Source organism: Pararge aegeria, chromosome 26 (genome assembly GCF_905163445.1).
Source record: "Pararge aegeria chromosome 26, ilParAegt1.1, whole genome shotgun sequence".
Classification (NCBI taxonomy): domain Eukaryota; kingdom Metazoa; phylum Arthropoda; class Insecta; order Lepidoptera; family Nymphalidae; genus Pararge; species Pararge aegeria.
The window spans coordinates 4,908,676-4,926,448 of NC_053205.1; the positions used below are offsets into that span (position 1 = coordinate 4,908,676).

General features: G+C 35.6%; 1 protein-coding gene across 1 annotated transcript; it reads right to left on the reverse strand.

The window, feature by feature from the left end:
- Window positions 1-14,851: 14,851 nt before the first annotated feature.
- LOC120635471 lies at window positions 14,852-17,334 on the reverse strand. The gene is made up of 2 exons (XM_039906493.1): window positions 16,795-17,334; window positions 14,852-16,261 (listed from the first exon to the last, which is right to left on the reverse strand). The coding sequence occupies exons 1-2, from the start codon at window positions 17,284-17,286 to the stop codon at window positions 15,437-15,439; spliced, it is 1,317 nt and encodes a 438-aa protein (XP_039762427.1). The 5' UTR covers window positions 17,287-17,334; the 3' UTR covers window positions 14,852-15,436.
- Window positions 17,335-17,773: the final 439 nt, after the last annotated feature.

A 17,773-nucleotide genomic window follows, 5' to 3' on the forward strand; every position in this document is an offset into this window, starting at 1 on the left:
ATCTTAACTTTTTTTATGTGTAACATCGTGTTGCCTTCAACCATTATTTGTTACTGACATTAATCGAGTGCTGCACACCATATTTAAATCCCTTCTTGGGGACATATACTACACAGTCATTAGTAGAGGGGTCAATTTTAGTTTTAAAACGACATGTGTCATTTGTATTTTGTTTCAAATCAACCATTAAGTAGCCATGAGGTTCCACAGTTGCATCTTTATAGGCCTCTTCAACAAATTTTGAATTATCTGGAAACACCTGGCGTGCTAAATGACGTATTTGCGTCCGGTCTCTGGGATTTTTGAAGTAAATAATATAGCTTGTATTCAGAGACATATCTCGTTGTCCTCTACCTTGATGAAATAAATTTTGTGTAATGTAAAACACGCATAAATTTCTGTGATGACTACCTTTAGTAAAAATATCAACGATGCGGCCATCAGACTCTCGCATGAGATCGTCAATTATTACTAAACGTGGTTGATGACCATCAAACATACTCATTTCAGGAATTCCTTGTACATACGTTACATTTTCTAAATTATAAAGAGGTTGCGGTTGGAGGTTCATCATAACACCATAAAACTTGAGAAAAATGTGTACTGCATACATTACTACAGTTTTTTTTAATTATTACAAAGTTTGATTTACCACAACCACTTTGACCTGCTACTATAGCAGTAAATGGATATAAAAAATGATTCATTTGTGAAGTGGTACGTGCTGTCTTGGTTATGGTAGAACAGGGAATGGGTAAAAAAAATAATAAAACAGCATTTTAAAGTCAACTATAATATGCTTAATAAAATGTTAATATTACAATGAAATCGATTTTATACACCTTTAATACATAATACAGTACGCGCGGCGAGAGTTTGGCTTTGACCTTCGGGTGGAGGGGATTACTGCGCATGGGTACTGTCACGCACACAATACTTTTCCTTTTTTATGTACCAGGTTGGATATTTGAGTGGGTCAAAATTCATGTACAGTGGTAATAATGCTAGAAAATAATACGAAATAGATAAACTTCTTCATTTATTAAAACTATTGATAGTTATTTTACTTATATAAAATGTTTATTTCCTTTTAAAGTTTACAGAGACAGCGATGAAAATTCTAAATAATTGTTTTTTAATAAAATTATTTATTCCAAGATACATGTAAAATTGGTACATACAAACAAATAAAACTTAAAATAATTATTAAATACAAAAGTTAACATTAAAAAAAAGTCTTAGCAGCAGTGCTATTCAGATTCTGAATCAGTTAAAGGTTTAACGCCTTCTATGAAATCACCGCATGGTCCAGTGGTGCTGCCGCGACACGAAATTGTGCAACGTCTTTTGCTTGTTGAGGGTCCGGGTTCAGGGCTTCCTCGGTTGCAGTTGTCATCATCATCATCTTCATAACCATCATCAGAATCATCGTCTTCGGAACTATCATCGACGCGAATTATAAATTGCTCGGTAAGTAAATCAACTACATGGTCACTCTTGACGTACTCTTCTTCTATATCTTTTACCTTTTTACATATTTTTCCCCATTCCTGAGCACCCATTAAGGATACTTTTTCTTTGATAAGTTTGGTACATTCTTGTAAATTCCATTTAACATTTTTGCTAGCTACATATTGTTTAATAGTAGCCCATGCCATTTCTATGGGGTTGAGGTCTGGATGGTAAGGCGGTAATCTCAATATGCTATGGTTTGCTTCTGCTAAAATTTGATCTATTGAAAAAGTTTTAAATCTTTCTTTATTAGCTTTTATCAAGTTGTACAATTGTGGCTTGAGCATTGTTGAATCATATTGTATGCCTTTATCAGTTAGCCAATTCTGCATATCGGCTTTTTTGGTATTGGAGGACGGTGCTAAATCCCATTGTTTATTGTGGTATGAAGCGTTGTCGACAACCACTACAGAATTGGGTGGTAAGTTGGGAATTAATTGTGTCCTAAGCCATTTTTCATAATTCTCGTAATTCATGTTGTCGTGATAGTCCCCTGTTTTGGTGGCGGCTTTAAAATTTAATAAAGCATTTGGTATAAACCCAGCTTCAGATCCTGCGTGGACTATCACGACTCGTTGTCCTTTAGAAATGGGTTTTTTAGTCCTTCCGTAGGGCCATCGCTCCAGGCATTGGTTGTTGAGTGCGATGAATCTACGTAGGATTCATCTGTGTAAACAATGGGTCTTCCTTCTTGTCGATATTTTCTTATTTTACTTAAATATTCAATGCGTTGTAATCGGATATTCGATGTTTCTATTAGTAATTTACGGTTGTTTTCTGTTTTTTACCAGCGAAATCCTAACTCCTTTACAATTAGTGGGAAGTTCATTATTCGTCTTGTGAAAATTGTGTATACATCTTTTTATAATACCTTGGTCAAAATTATCAATATTCGTAACTGGTTTAGCTCTGGGACGTTTTTTTCCAGGTGTTCTGAAAGTAATTAGCAAATCGGAACTCTTGGCTTGATTTGCGATATTTTTTACAGTTCCAATTGAAGTCTTAGTGGCCTCCGATGTCCGTTTTTGAATTTTAGCTAATTTACTGACTACACAATTTAATTTAGAAACAGTTTCCGTTTTCATTACCTGCATAGTCTGTATAGTTTGGTTATTCTCCGACTGACTGAGTAAAGAAGCAACTTCCTCAATCTGACTTCGAATTTGCTTCAATGAATCGACACATTCGTCAGCTTCTTTCTTTAAAAAACAATTCACGTCATATATCATTTTCCGTGCTTGCCTTTTTAAAACAATGTTTTTTTTACGCATTTTCAAATCACTTTTTAATATTTAACAAAAAAAACTTAACTGACAAACTTAAACTAACAAACTCAACAAATAATAACAATCGACAACAATAAACAATTAACGAAAATAGCAATTCACTTGTGAACGTGATTGTACAACAGGAGTGCGCGGTACGTCGTATCGATGCGAGAGGCAGGGAACGACTGGAGCGCCAATCAGAGCACCGCGTGCGCCTACACACCCGCCCCACACCCCGCTAATTGCCCGTTGATACCCAATTTCTGATTTCTGCGCAATAACGGTCAAAGCCAAACTCTCGCCGCGCGTACTGTACAATTATTTGTAGTCTACATTATTTACAGTTTTAATACATCTCTGTATGTCAGCTAAATTATTCATCAATATTAACGATTAAAGAACTTTATAGCTAACACGGCTTTCCTTTTATTTATTACTAGCTGACCCGACAGACTTCGTCCTGTCAAAAAGATTTGTAATGTGGCAGTTCTTGTGCCTACGTACTTTAAAAAATTCTCCTGAACAGAACCGTCACCCTGGTGATAGGGCGTTGTGAATAAAAAATAATTAAATAAAACATATATAAGGATTTAAAAGTAAGTAATCGCTTTATTGTAAATCATGTGAATCATAATTATTATTATTATCATTGTAGTGCTTTGTGGTATACGATGTTTTTTGTTTGATTACCTTGCGCATAGATAAACAAATCTGATGGTTTTCCAACACGGGAACAGGCAACATACAATTGACCATGTGAGAAACATGGGTTTTCTAGATTAATACCACAAACACTTAATGATTGCCCCTGGGACTTGTTTATAGTCATAGCAAAAGCAAGCCGCACTGGAAACTGTAGTCGTTTAAACTCAAATGGCACATCAGTCGGAATAATTGGGATGCGCGGTATAAGAACATCTTCTCCTTTATACTTTCCTTTGAGTATAGTTGCTTCTATCACATTGTTTAGTAATTTTTTTATCGCTAACCGTGTACCGTTGCAAAGACGCGGTTGGTTGATATTTCGCAACATTATAACCACCGATCTAACCTTTAATTGAAGATTGTGAGGTGGCAATCCTGGCAAATCCAGCGAGTTTAAAAATTCCGGTGGATAGTTGACTACATCATCTTGATTAGTAGCCGAATCAACTGATTTATATATCCTCAATTCGCCTGTAATTTGTTCTTGAATTTTGAAATTTAATTCATTTACATCTATGTTTTTTGCAGCCAGTATAGCTCGTTCGCTCAACCAATCATGGTTTTTGTAATTTTGAGAAACATCTGGAAACACCTTCTGAATAAGTTCATCTTTTGATCGAGTTAACTGACAAAAACTTTGAGGAAAGTTAATACAGCCAGTCAACATGTCTATAGGAAATTTGCCATTACCAATGTCAATGAGTTGTTTAGAGAATATGTTTCCAGATTGGTCATTTTGCAACTCGACACGCATATTCTTGCTTAAATGAAGTACTTTGACATGTTTCCACAAATTGGAGGACTTTAGACATGCATTGAGTTCATCAGCTGGTGTTGATTGTGGAATCACTGGCAATTTTTGACGAAAATCTCCTGCTAATAAAATCATTGCACCACCAAATCGGTTATTATTGCTCCGTAGATCTTTTAAGGTTCTGTCTAAAGCCTCCAAAGATTTTTTATGTGCCATCGTGCATTCATCCCAAACAATCAATTTACATTGCTGCAAAACCTTTGCCATTGCAGAGTTCTTCGAAACGTTGCAGGTTGGAGTTTCATTGCTTTGCATATTTAATGGCAATTTTAGTGCTGAATGGGCTGTTCGACCACCTTCAAGCAAAGTTGCTGCGATTCCCGACGAAGCGAGTGCAAGTGCAATTTTATTTTGTGAGCGAATTGTTGCTAATATTAATGAAATCAAAAAAGTTTTTCCTGTACCACCAGGTGCATCTAAGAAGTAAATCCCTCCAGTTTCATCATTTGTTACTTTCATAAGAGTTTCAAATACATACTTCTGTTGTTCATTTAACAGTGGAAGATTTGTTTGAATTAATTCTTTCAAAGCGTTGAGATCGTACAGTTTTTCTCGATGCAACTCTTGGTTATAAGCGTCATGCATTGGACGATTGGGCGCGGTCAGGCCTAATTGAATTAATAGTTTGTTTGACATTATCAAGCACATGTCCTCAATTGAAATCAATGCTTCATTGTAAATTTCTTCACTGATTTGTATATTTGGATTTCCCATTCTATTCCGTATTTGATACAAAATATCATCACACATATAATCTTTGTACTTGATCCACAAATCAATTGGGTTTGATGGGAAGCATGTAGATATGATTATAGAAAACAATGTTCGTATTTGATGAGCGTGTGATGATATTACAGCATCATTGAGAGTTTGATCCCAATGAGCGTCATTTTCAAGCAATTGCAAACGTTGACAGGCTTCTCTGTAGGATCCACACAATTCACCATCAACAGTTCGTAACTGTTGGAATGATGTTGGGCCACGTACATTGACTAATAGCAGTCGTAAATAAAAACATTCATCATTGCTTGGATGTACTGAATAAATCCGACCAATCGCATCGGTCTAATATACATCTGTATATCCTAGAACTGGTTTTCCTTGTTTCCGTCGTATAAATCTCCTTGAGGATTGATTCCAGGTATAATATTTTGGCATTTCAGAATATAGCAATGTTTTTGCGAAATCATCGTTTTGGCATGTTTCAAAAAAACTGGTTAATGTAGTAGATGGTGGCTGAGCAGCTCTTTGTACTGCGTTCTGTGCTGTAAAATACACTCTTTGTCCATTTTCTAAATGCACAGCTAAGTGAACAACAGAAGGGTGTCTCTCATGAATAGGAAAAGAAAATATTCGCCAAACTGCTTCATTACTACTGACATAGCGGCCCATTTGGTATTGGGTAACTTCATCATTGGAATTCTCTGCACCAATTCCAATCACAGCCATATCACTCCCTTTGGTTACATATTTGCAAATGTATTTAATAGATTTCACTGAATGGCAAGATTCAACGTTGATGTGTGCTTTGAATGTCTTTGATAAAATGGGTGAATATGGAACAATCCAACGATTATCTATTTCAATATCTTGTTGATTTAATTTGACAATTGTTGATTTTCCATTGTCTGCTGTCGATCTGCGACGATACAATGGATAACCGTCATTACCAGTAATTGTTTCCGATATTAATGTCCGTGGATATCGTTTTGAACATTTACCATCCATCATACACGGTGAATTTTGATTAAGAGTTCCACATGGACCATGTATCATGTTTTTGATAACTACCTCATGCAATCCAGGATCTACTTGTACATTAGGGATTTCAGCTGATATCACTGCATCAACTTCATTTGGCCTTATCTTTTCAACCAACCAAATCAAAATGTGTGCATGTGGCAATCCTCGTTTCTGCCACTCCACAGAATACATCCAGCAGCGTGTCTCACCAAACACATTATGTTTTACGATGAAATCCATTAAAGATTTCAACTTTTGTCTAAAGACTCTGGCTGTAATATCATGACGATCAATGGGTGATTGCCCAGGGAATAACTCCTGCTTGATTTCTATCCATTGCGGATTGCATGTAAATGTGATGATCAAATCTGCTGTACCATAATGTCGAACATACGACATGGCATCTTGAGCATATTCGTGCATATGCCGAGGGCTTCCGATGTATGTCGCTGGAAGAATAGTCATCCGACCGACATTCTGTGCATTTCCATCAGTATTAATCGCATCTCGAAGGTGAATATACTCTTCAGATCGGAGTTTGGTTTGATTCAACCTGATGAATGTTAATCTCTCCGTTTCAATTTTAACATTCATGTCAACAACATATTTGTGATATAATCGCCGACATTTCAATATGTGATTATCTTCATTTTCCCGAATCATTAGGCGGTATGAATAATAGTTCATTGAACTGACTTTTTTGTTGGTTTCAGAACCTGTAAATAGATTTTGTTTTAATAACATTCAAATATAAAATTAAAATACATAATATAATGACTGAGATATTATCGCCATAGCTAAACTAATATTTTAGTTACCTGTAATGGGATTTATCATTTTTATTGAGAAATCGTAGCCATCTTCACCTTGCCAAAATATAATGGGATATTGCAGTGCATCATATGAGCGGTGTGTTTCCTTTATACGTTGTAATTGATCATTCCGACGATGTAAAACAATATCACGGGATTCCAAGTTTTCTCCAACTACAACGATAGCAACTTCATCAATAGTTGGTGCATTAAAACGTCTTGTATGTTGACCTGCAGGTGTTTTATCAGCTCTGATTACAATTTTGTGATTATCGGATGGCATCAGATCCAGGGCAGTTTTAAACAATATAATCAATTGATTGTGTTGATGAAATAAAGTTTGTAATTGTTCTACAATAGACCTCTTTACTAAATTGTTATGTGCACAACGCAGATCAATTTCTTGTGGTGAATTGCCCATAAAATAAATTTGCAGGAATTTGTTGTCGCTATCTGACACTGGTAACAGTGAACCTGCTCTGTGATATATTTGCCCTTGTATCTGTAAATAAAAAAAAAATATTATGGTGTGGTATAAATTAATGGATTGTCAGTGATCAAACTTAAATAATATTTGATCTTAAAAAGTATATATTTAGTTTTAACTAATATGTATCAAATATAAAATATAATAAAAGTGTCACTGAAACTGAATCACCATATAATATGATGACTAAGTGATATATAAGTGATTAAGAAATTGAAGATTAGTGACACATCTTAACTTTGGTTACAGAAAATTTTGTTCGCTAAAATAATTATGAGTAACTGCTATAATACATACTTTGAAAGTTGGCATAAAATTTTCCCGAACTACATTTGTTGCCCCCAAATGAAGTCATTTGAAAGCAATTGTTATATTGTTGGATATGTGTCAAAAAGTGTATAGAATCTGTTCCTATTCCTGAAACCAATGAGTACAATGGTTCTGGTGGTGGATCCAATGGTATCAATTTCACTTTACCATTTGCGCAACACAATCCATTGGCTTCGTTTTTGTATTTTAATGCCTTACAGTGTGAGCAAACTGAGTTCATAGAACCAATAACAACACATTGATAGTTACTGTAGTCAATAGACACATCGTAACTGAAAGCAGCTCGATTCAAACTTTCGCGATTATTAGTTGTATCTCGCGCTCGCGCTTCACGCGTTTGTGATATCCGAATTCTTTCACGTTCATTTCCGTCGTCACGTTCTTGTGCAGTACGATTAGATCGGTAATTAGCTTGGTTTGTAGCATTTCTGGTTCTTCTACCTAAATTGCTTCGTCTTATAGGAGGCATATCGAATATAAATTATTTTTTCATTAATCACGAACTAAACAAACACTAACTAACTAAACACTCTGCACAAAACACGATAACGAATTTGTTTCGTGTATCAGTTGACAAAAGCAAACTCATTAGATTAGGTAACAGACAACTTTTTTTTTTTTAAATTTGATATGACTTGAAGTCAAATCCTTTTAAGCCGTACGAATTGTTTTATATTTATTTAAAATTTGGATATTAAAAATAGCAAAACACTGTTGGTAACGCGATTTTTGTTTGACTGATGTAATGACGTGGAAACTGATGCATTTTATCTCGCGTGCCGAAACTAATAAAAAGAAACGCGAGTTTCGGAACGCGACATTAAACTCCTCCAACTATGTATTCTGTGCTCCAACGCACACACGCACATTGTTTTGATAGATATGATCTTTTACGTTAGGAACACACCTACATTGCTTAGACAACAGTGAGTGCTTGTAATTTAATATGAACTTTATACCATAGCAATAAAGCTCAAATTGACTACGTTTTAGTTACAAATCATTTGTATGGGAAAAAGAAAAGGGCTATTTTTACGGTTTTTCAAGCAATAATTCTAATTTTTCTCGCCGTAAAAACCATCCTTGAACTTCAACGAACATTTTAAAAAAATATTTGGCCAAATTGGTCCAGGCGTTGTTGAGTTATGCGCTTACCAACACATTTTGCGATTCATTTTTATATTATAGATATTTTTCATAGCCTTGCTCTGTTGAAAGTAAAAAAAAATACATTACTAATAATAATCAATTACATTATATAATAATAGTATATAATTTTATATATTTTATTAATACTTACTTTATCAAATACATTAAAAAAAAATTATAACAAATAAGTTTATTAAGTATAGAGAAAACTTGTTCTACAAACAAATACCATCGATAAAACTCATGATTCAGTATTGAGCAAATTAATTTTGTAGTGACCCCAAGCTAATGTTTCAGTAGAGTTATTGATAAAAAATCGTTTTGTATCAGAATGTGAAAGTGATATTTTATTATTTTTTTGGGTAAATATAACATGTTTTATTGATCGAAATCTATACATTTCACATATCTCATTTTTCTTTTCGAATAGAACTGTTTTATAATTTTCCATTTGGAATGTTTTAGTAACTGATTTGTTAACTCCTTTTGCTTTTGCAACGAATTTATCTAATGAATTTATGACATACATTTTTGATCTTAAACCAACAAATTCTGTGAAAATTGTCCCGTTATTATCATCTTTAAAATAGCCAATTTTTTTTTTATTTAATAAAGGAAAACCATATGTGTTATTAGAACAGTAGTTTGAAGTATCAAAATATTTGTTTAAATCAGGTATAATATCAGCATAAAAATTGTCAGTAAAAATTTGATATATGAAGCTGTCAGTGTCAGTATACAACATTTTACAATTGGATCCATATTTTTTTTTCATGTAGTTATAGTGGAAATCATACATGAGGGTTTTAGAAATATCTACAATGCAAAGTCCTAAATATATGGGTTTATTGTAAAATAGTTTTGTTTTTTTAAGTTGAATAGCGACAAAATTTTCTGAGAATATTGAAAGGCTATGAAACTCAGGTCTCGCAATAAGTTTTTGAGCACCTCTGACTTTACCCCTATCTTCCCAATGCATACATAATTTAACATCCACTCGTTTTTCAATGTTTTCCATAGTTTTTCCAAATATTGAATTATTCATTAGTTTATAATAGTCTTTTTCAAAATCGGAATGAGCAGATGTACGTAGTTTTGTATTTAAATCAATATATTTTTGTAATCAAGGACTCTGTTGAAATTTTTATATTCTATGGACTTTTTTAGTTTTAACCCCATTTCAAGAGATTGTTTAAGGTTTCTGTAATGAATAACATATTTATTTTTATCATATAAATTTGGAACTAATTTTAAATGCTTGCTCCCTCCAGCTAAAATATTCTCTGGGCATAGTGGAAAATCGGAATGCAGATCAAGCAAATCTTGTGGATATTCTAAATCGACTTCAAGAATATATCCTACATCAGAATCAATCGGAATATTAAAATCAGTATTACAATCCACCCATTCAAAACCACACGTAGGAAGATACTGAGACATAGCCCAACCATATAAATTGTTAGCATCTAAGTATGTAATATAAGATGATTGAACTTTCTCATCAAAGTTAGGCAAAAATTTATTATTAGCTTGTGCATAACGGTTGCTGCATTGGGAGACACCACCATGTATACCGGATTCTAGAAAAGCTATTTTATCAAAATCTGTTAGTAGCTCTAATGTCACTTGTGTATACTTCAACATTGCATCCCAACTAAGTCCCGGTGCTGTATAATATTGAACGGGATCTAAATCATATGTTTTAATACATACGTTTCTAAAATTTTCAAATATATCTGTTAAAAGAAGTACATCTGTTTTTAGGTATAAGTCTGAATAGTCACCCATATCACGACATTTAAAATGAACCCAAACTTCCGTAGCATGTCTATAATCCTCATTTGATACTGCACTGTTAGTGTATTAAAAAACTGTTCTTGTGTGGGAAGTGACGTTAACTTTAAAGATTCAAATGAAGTCATAAAATCATAGGGATATATACCTTTACGTTTTAAATAACGAAGATCATCAATATTTTGAAAATTCCTACTCAGTTCAGTAAGAATTTGAATTTGAGGTCGGGGCTTTAAAATTCTCCAAGATATCAACTGTAGTTTATTGTAAAATTGAATACAATTTCCTTTAAATGTTTTTTTTTTTTTTAATAACTGAAATTAATATTTATAATAAATATAAGCAGTCTAACGGTTCACTTATGGGCATGGTACCCAAAATGCTGGCGCTATTGCCCCTTTTTATAGCTAGACTTAGCCGTTGGGCTAAATAAGCGCCAGCTCTTGGGTCACCAGACGTAAGGACCAATTTTTGTGATACTATGTTAATAAAATTTTTCGTGTCCGAAGAACATGGCCCTAGAGTCTCAAACGCAAGCGCCGCAAAAACGTAGTCATTACAAATAACGGAGTATTTACGGCGCTTAAGCATTTGAGCAGATTCGGCAGCTGCTGCCGCTTTTTGGGACGTACTCGGCAAGTGTGAAGCTGCCAACGTATCAACGCAGGTCGCATCCCACACCAGCGCACGCCCCATCGACCACGGTACTATAGTCATACCGTCTGGTCTCTTGCCATCATCCCTGAACAACCCGGGAGGTTCCAATTGTGCAGGAATAGGCGCAGAGGCCAGAGCGCGACGGACTATATCATTGATAGCGCCGTGACGATACAAACGGCCAGCACTTCGATTACAACTGAGCCCATGGTGACCCAATTGATCCACACGAATGCCACAAGGGCAGTAATGAGGCTCGCATACCTTAATTCCCAAGCGTAAATATACGGCCACACGAAGCGATGTCCAGTCGAGTATCGTCCCTAAGCTGTGAGATGGCAAAGCGTGTAGCCAGTGACCTGACTCCTTTTCGGATACCACTGTAATTCGCGCCTCATCCGATGCCGACGTGCACTGTGCGACGAGACCCGCGTGTGCTAAGATAACACGCGGTTTATCCCAAAGGCCTTGACATTCACCAGCAGAAAGCTTTCACCAGGACAAGAAGCACTCCAGGCTGACCTCGCATCCACAAGACTCTGCACCACAACATCAGACGGACATGACAGATTAAGGATCTGACTGATGAGTGGGGCAGAACCAGAAGCGGAAGATAGGAATGCTGGGAGTGCTACGCTTGTAATGGAGCGTATGACTAAGCCCCCGTATTTAATAGGAAGGCTGGCTTGAGTCCAAGCGCGGTCATCGAAATGTAAATTTAAAATTTTGCATAGAGTGTCCTTAAGAGAAGCATCTAAAATGGATGTCAAAACAGGATATTTCCAAAAGGGACAGCAACGTGAGAGGTACATAAATTTTGGGGCAAACAAACATAAACGTAATATATAAATGGCCATGTGTGGTTTTATGTCCAATAGGCGGTACGAATATGTCTTAAAATAAAGCAATTTAGAATTTAACAAAGGAGAAAATGCATCGTCGAAAATAGGGGCACCAAGAAGAGATAATTTATTTTTGGAAACTAATGAAATGTTTGGAATTAAAGAATTTAAACTATCAATGATCTTGTTTTTGTTGTCCAGTGAAACCAAATCCGAGAAGTATACCTCACACTTCGAGGAATTCAGATTTAAACCGATCTTGGCAAATCTTCATTGTTTTTTACATTAATTATAGCCCGCTTATGTTTAATGTCTAAAGGTAAATCTATATAAGAAGATCCTTTTAATGGGTTAAATTTATTAATGTTTATATCAATTGCGAAAGTGAATTTTTCTGGTATTCCGCAAGTCACTTTTGATGGGTCTCTGCTGCCTTATAGCAAAACTGTGAAAAACCTAGGCATTCTCATGGACAGCAGTTTATCTTGGAGGCCGCAAGTAGCCCGTGTAAGCCAGAAAGTTTTTAGTGCCTTTGGGTCCTTAAAAAGATGGAAAAATATCAAGACTAAGATTTTATTAGCCAATAACCTTCTTCTTCCTATTTTAGATTATGCCGATGCCTGTTATTTAGACTTGACTGAGGACCTTCTGGATAAGCTGGAGCGACTACAAAACTTATGCATAAGATTCATATTTGGTCTCAGGAAATATGATCACATCTCTGAGTATCGCAAAAAATTGAAGTGGCTTCCTATTAGGCATCGGCGTAATCTGCATGTCCTTTCAATCCTGTATTCTACTCTTTTTCATCCTTGGACACCACTCTACCTTAAACAACGCTTTCATTTCCTTTGCCCGTGTCCATCTCAAGGATCTCAGCGTTCTGCTAGGGAGAATATTCTCCGAATGATGAAATGTAAGTCTCAAAGTTACTCGGAATCCTTCACAATAAAAGCTGCAACGCTGTGGAATGCACTCCCTGACGATATTCGTCGCTCTAAATCCCTAGCTCTTTCAAAAGCCGTGTTAGACATCACTATTTGTCATTATAATTTTGTTGTTCGTATATGTGTACTTATGTATCTATAGTAAATATATATAAATATTTGTTAAAATATATATATATATATATATATATATTTATTTATATCTTATTTTATTTATCTCTTTTAATAATTTATTATATTAGTTATTAGTAGTATGTACTTAAGTGTGTAAATTTACATTAATTATAGCCCGCTTATGTTTAATGTCTAAAGGTAAATCTATATAAGAAGATCCTTTTAATGGGTTAAATTTATTAATGTTTATATCAATATACTTTATTTTTTTAAGACTCCATCCACTGTCTTTCTTTTCAAAATTACTTACTTTATTTGAAATTTCTGTACTGCTACTAGAATAAATAACACTAATGTCATCACCTAAACAAAACATATAATTAAATGTTTGAAAATCAAAAGTATTTTCTATATTTTTTGTTGGTTGTACAAAATCTCCTTGTAAAATAAAATTTACTTTTATTGTAGTATGCTCTTTTAAAGCATTATCAAGCAAATTATATACAGTATTTTTAATTATGTTAAGAAAGAGCTCAGGAGTTTCGAATATAGAATTAGTTTTAGTAGAATTGGGGATTCTGTACGTTACTATCCGCCGTCCGAAAGCAGTTTCTATTGAAGATTATTTAAGTTGGGATTTAAACTTAGAACATTTTTGCTATGAGTCTTGCTTTTAAGATGATTGGTATAATATTTCCTGTTAACATATACTTTGCAGTTAGGGCATTCGATAGTATTATTGTTTGTAGAACTTACAGATTTAGTTGTTTCTTCCTGTATTGGGTTCGTTGTTACCACCGCAGCAGATGTTGAAGGCTCTTGAGAACATGGACGCTTACTCGAAGAATATTTAGTGACAGCAATTTTTCTTTTTACACCTCCTCCACTTTGTCTTGATCTGAAAATAATTAAAATGATAAAATCAAATAACATATCTTAAAACGCAATAGCATTACTAATACACTAGTAATAATTTACCATTTTTTATACACATTACGCAGTACGCCATCATAGGAAACACGCCATCAATTTCATCGCTTGAAATGGATCACGCGGAAGTAAAGTGATCCGTACAAGGGGTATAAAAAGGTTTTATGTCTGGATCTTCTAACAACCAACTCGGAAGTTTATCACTTATGTACCACAATCGTATATACCTATGCATCTTATTAACCACAAATGGTTTAGTGAATACACTAATGTCATCGTTGGTTAAAGATTCCATAGTGATTTTTTGCTTTCACAGTTTACCACTCAATGAGTAAAACTAAGAATCATCCGAACATTTATATAAGGCACGCCCCACTCTCAGAACAGACAAGATGCAATAAGTATTCTTATGTAACTTAAACAATAATGAAAATATACTCACAAAGCAGCTTGATCGGTTTCTACTTGTATACACAGGTTCACTAAGTCAAATTCAACTTCCGCTGCTTGACATAGCTCAACCATTTCTTCTTCGTAAACAAAGTCGTTGAGTTCGACAGTCATTGTGCAGTTTTGTGTGGTAACTTAGAATATGAAGTACATTTAGTGTGTGTGTGGATTCGAAATGTTAGTAGCTGTGAACCTTAAGATGCGATTCCACCAATGTGCCGAACTGTGCGGCACTGTAACGCACAGTGTATGACACAAATGTTCACGCTTGTCGACTCACTCCGACAAACAATAACAAAATGTGCGCGAACATTTTAGAAATGTTCGCGCACATCTGTATACTTTTGTGCGCGCACACATGCATGCAATGGACTCCTGTCGACGCGTACACGCTTGTTGTTCGCGAACTCAGTCTTGCTTCCGCTACCGGAGCGAAAACATTTATGTGTACGCGCACATTGTTTGATTAAGTTAAGTATGGATTGGACGAATGATAAAATTATAAAATTTATTCAAGCAATTGAAACTTATCCTCTACTATGGGATTCCAGTCACAATGATTATAAAAATAGAAACAAAAAACACGATGCCACTCTAGAGTTGGCTCAAAGTTTCAATTGTGACTCGATTGAGATAATGAGAAAATGGAAAATTATTTTGGCTCAATATCGAAGAGAAAAGAAGAAAATCGCGGAATCAAAATCTTCAGGTTCTGGTATATCAAACATATACAAGCCAAAATGGTTTGGTTATGCATATTTGAATTTCTTTCATGGAAGGGACGAACCGAATGCCAGTGTGAACTCACTGGACGAAATAAATGAACAGGTACGTTTAAATTTTTTATTTTCAAACCTCTGCTTTTATTTTTAGTTATGCTTTTTACGCTAGTGTTTCTTGCCATGCCACCATTCCGATGCCAGTTTGGAAATAATGTGCAAATTCTTCTCGTATGTCTTTCGCATCACCAGATGGTCTTCTTCCGATATGTCTTAAGGGTAGTAAGTTTGCCATGGGTGCATCGCGCCGCCAACTTCCATCGATAGTGCTATGAGTAATTTGGTTCTCAGTATCAAAACTGCCAAAAGAAGTATAAAGTTGCGCAGACGACTTTTGTGTCATCAAAAAATTATGCAAGTAACAACATGTCAATGTTATTAATTGTGCCTTTTCTGGAGCTAACAGTATAGGTTTTCTGAGTACGCGAAATACAGCGGACAAAATGCCAAATACATTTTCCACAACACGTCTCGCTCTGCTCAACCGATAGTTAAATGTTCTTTCTTTTGATCTTTTGTCATGTTGACCGGGATATGGTTTCATTAAATTTATATCTAATGCAAAAGCATCATCTGCCACAATGACATGTGGAATTGGTTTGTTCCTTCCGGGTAGCGCATAAGGTGGAGGCAAATTTAATTTTCCTTGCTGAAGATTAGCATAGAATCCAGTATTTTTGAAGACACCACCATCCGATATTCTTCCTTTACAACCGACATCTACGTACGTAAATTTATAATTTGCATCAACCAGTGCTAAAAGTACAATGCTGAAATCACCTTTGTAATTAAAAAAGTCACTTCCAGTATTCTTTGGAGCTTGAACAACAACATGTTTGCCATCCATAGCCCCAATGCAATGAGGGAAATTCCATAGATGGTCAAATTGACGTTCTATCATCATCCATTCTTCTGAAGTGTTAGGCATCTGAAAAAAGAAATCTTATTATTATTTCAGCTAACACAAGATATCCAGGAACACACAGTGAATGAAGATCAAGAATCTCCTCATGAAAGGCCAGTCGAAAAGTTTAAAGCTCCGAAGAACTCGCAGAAACGTCGTGCTGTCGATGAAGACCCGAGAATTGCTCATGCTTTGTCCATTATGGATAACGTAAACAAGCAGATGGAAGCAAAAAAACATGATGATGACGACATTTTTGCTGCAGCCGTCGCAACGAAGTTAAGGAAAATTAAAGATGAGCGGACGAAGATTTTAGTGCAAAGAGATATTGATAATTTATTGTATGATGCTATTATTGGTACTGGAAAATATACTGCGACTCCAATGCCTTCACCGTATTCAGATTCGTCGAATTCTCAGATCCGAGTTTCAAGTTTTCAGATCCGTGATAATGATGACTCAGATCTTTTACGCCAGAATGACAGCGAAATATTAACTTGGCATGATATGTAATGCAATAAAAGTAACTAAAATTAAATGTCATTTTATTTTCTTACCTTAATATTTTCATTCAACACGCTTATCAACGCCTTACAGGTTTCAGGTACAATCCGAGCAATAAGTTCTTTTGAAACTTTAAATAAATACATTAAACTTGCAAAAGAATCTCCAGTAGCAAGATATCTTAAAGTAATTGCAAGCCTTATTGAAACAGGGACACATTTTCTGTAGTTTGTATCTTGCTTAGCAATAAGAGGACTAACTGCATTGACCAGCAACTCAAAATCTTCGCACGATATTCGAGTGAAATTTTTAAATCCACTCAATGGATCTATTTTTATTTCTTCTACAAATCTATTCGTTTCTTCATTTCGTCGCTGTAGGAAAGGCCTCACCCAACAACGCGGTTTCTTTCTTCGTTTCTTTTTAAGAAGACTTAATAAAACACAAGCTGCAGCACAAAGCACTACGTTTTCCCGCCCGTCCATATTAACAACTGAAGACAGACAACTCTTCTCAGTGAACATGTTCGTGCACAAGTGTGCCATATTGTGCGTTTACAAAAGTTACGCACAACCTTGCCGGTGGAGACAGCAGCTAGACACGATTACCAGCTTAGTACGTGCACTGCTGGAGTTTTGCACAAAATGTTTGTAAACAAATGTGCTGCACACTATTTTGGTGGAATCGTACCATTACGGGTTACAACAGCGTCACCGGTGGGTCGGGGCGAGCGCGTAGCGTGATGATGAAGGGTTTTGAGCCCCAGGGCTCGATGAATATCGGGGTGACGTCTACCTAGGGGCGTCTCCTGCGAGACTCGGACCTCGGCTTAGGCGGACGTCGGAATTTGGAGGACTGATCGGACGGTGATTAGTCCTTACGTCCCCGTGGCCGTGGATTGTGTCCACGTCCGGGTAACGTAAAGCTTCATACATACGTAACGATTTATCGTAGCGATTTCAGACTGTGCAGATAAATCGAACGTTCCTAGTGCCTCCACACGCCTCCGATATCGACGTCCTCCACTAATAA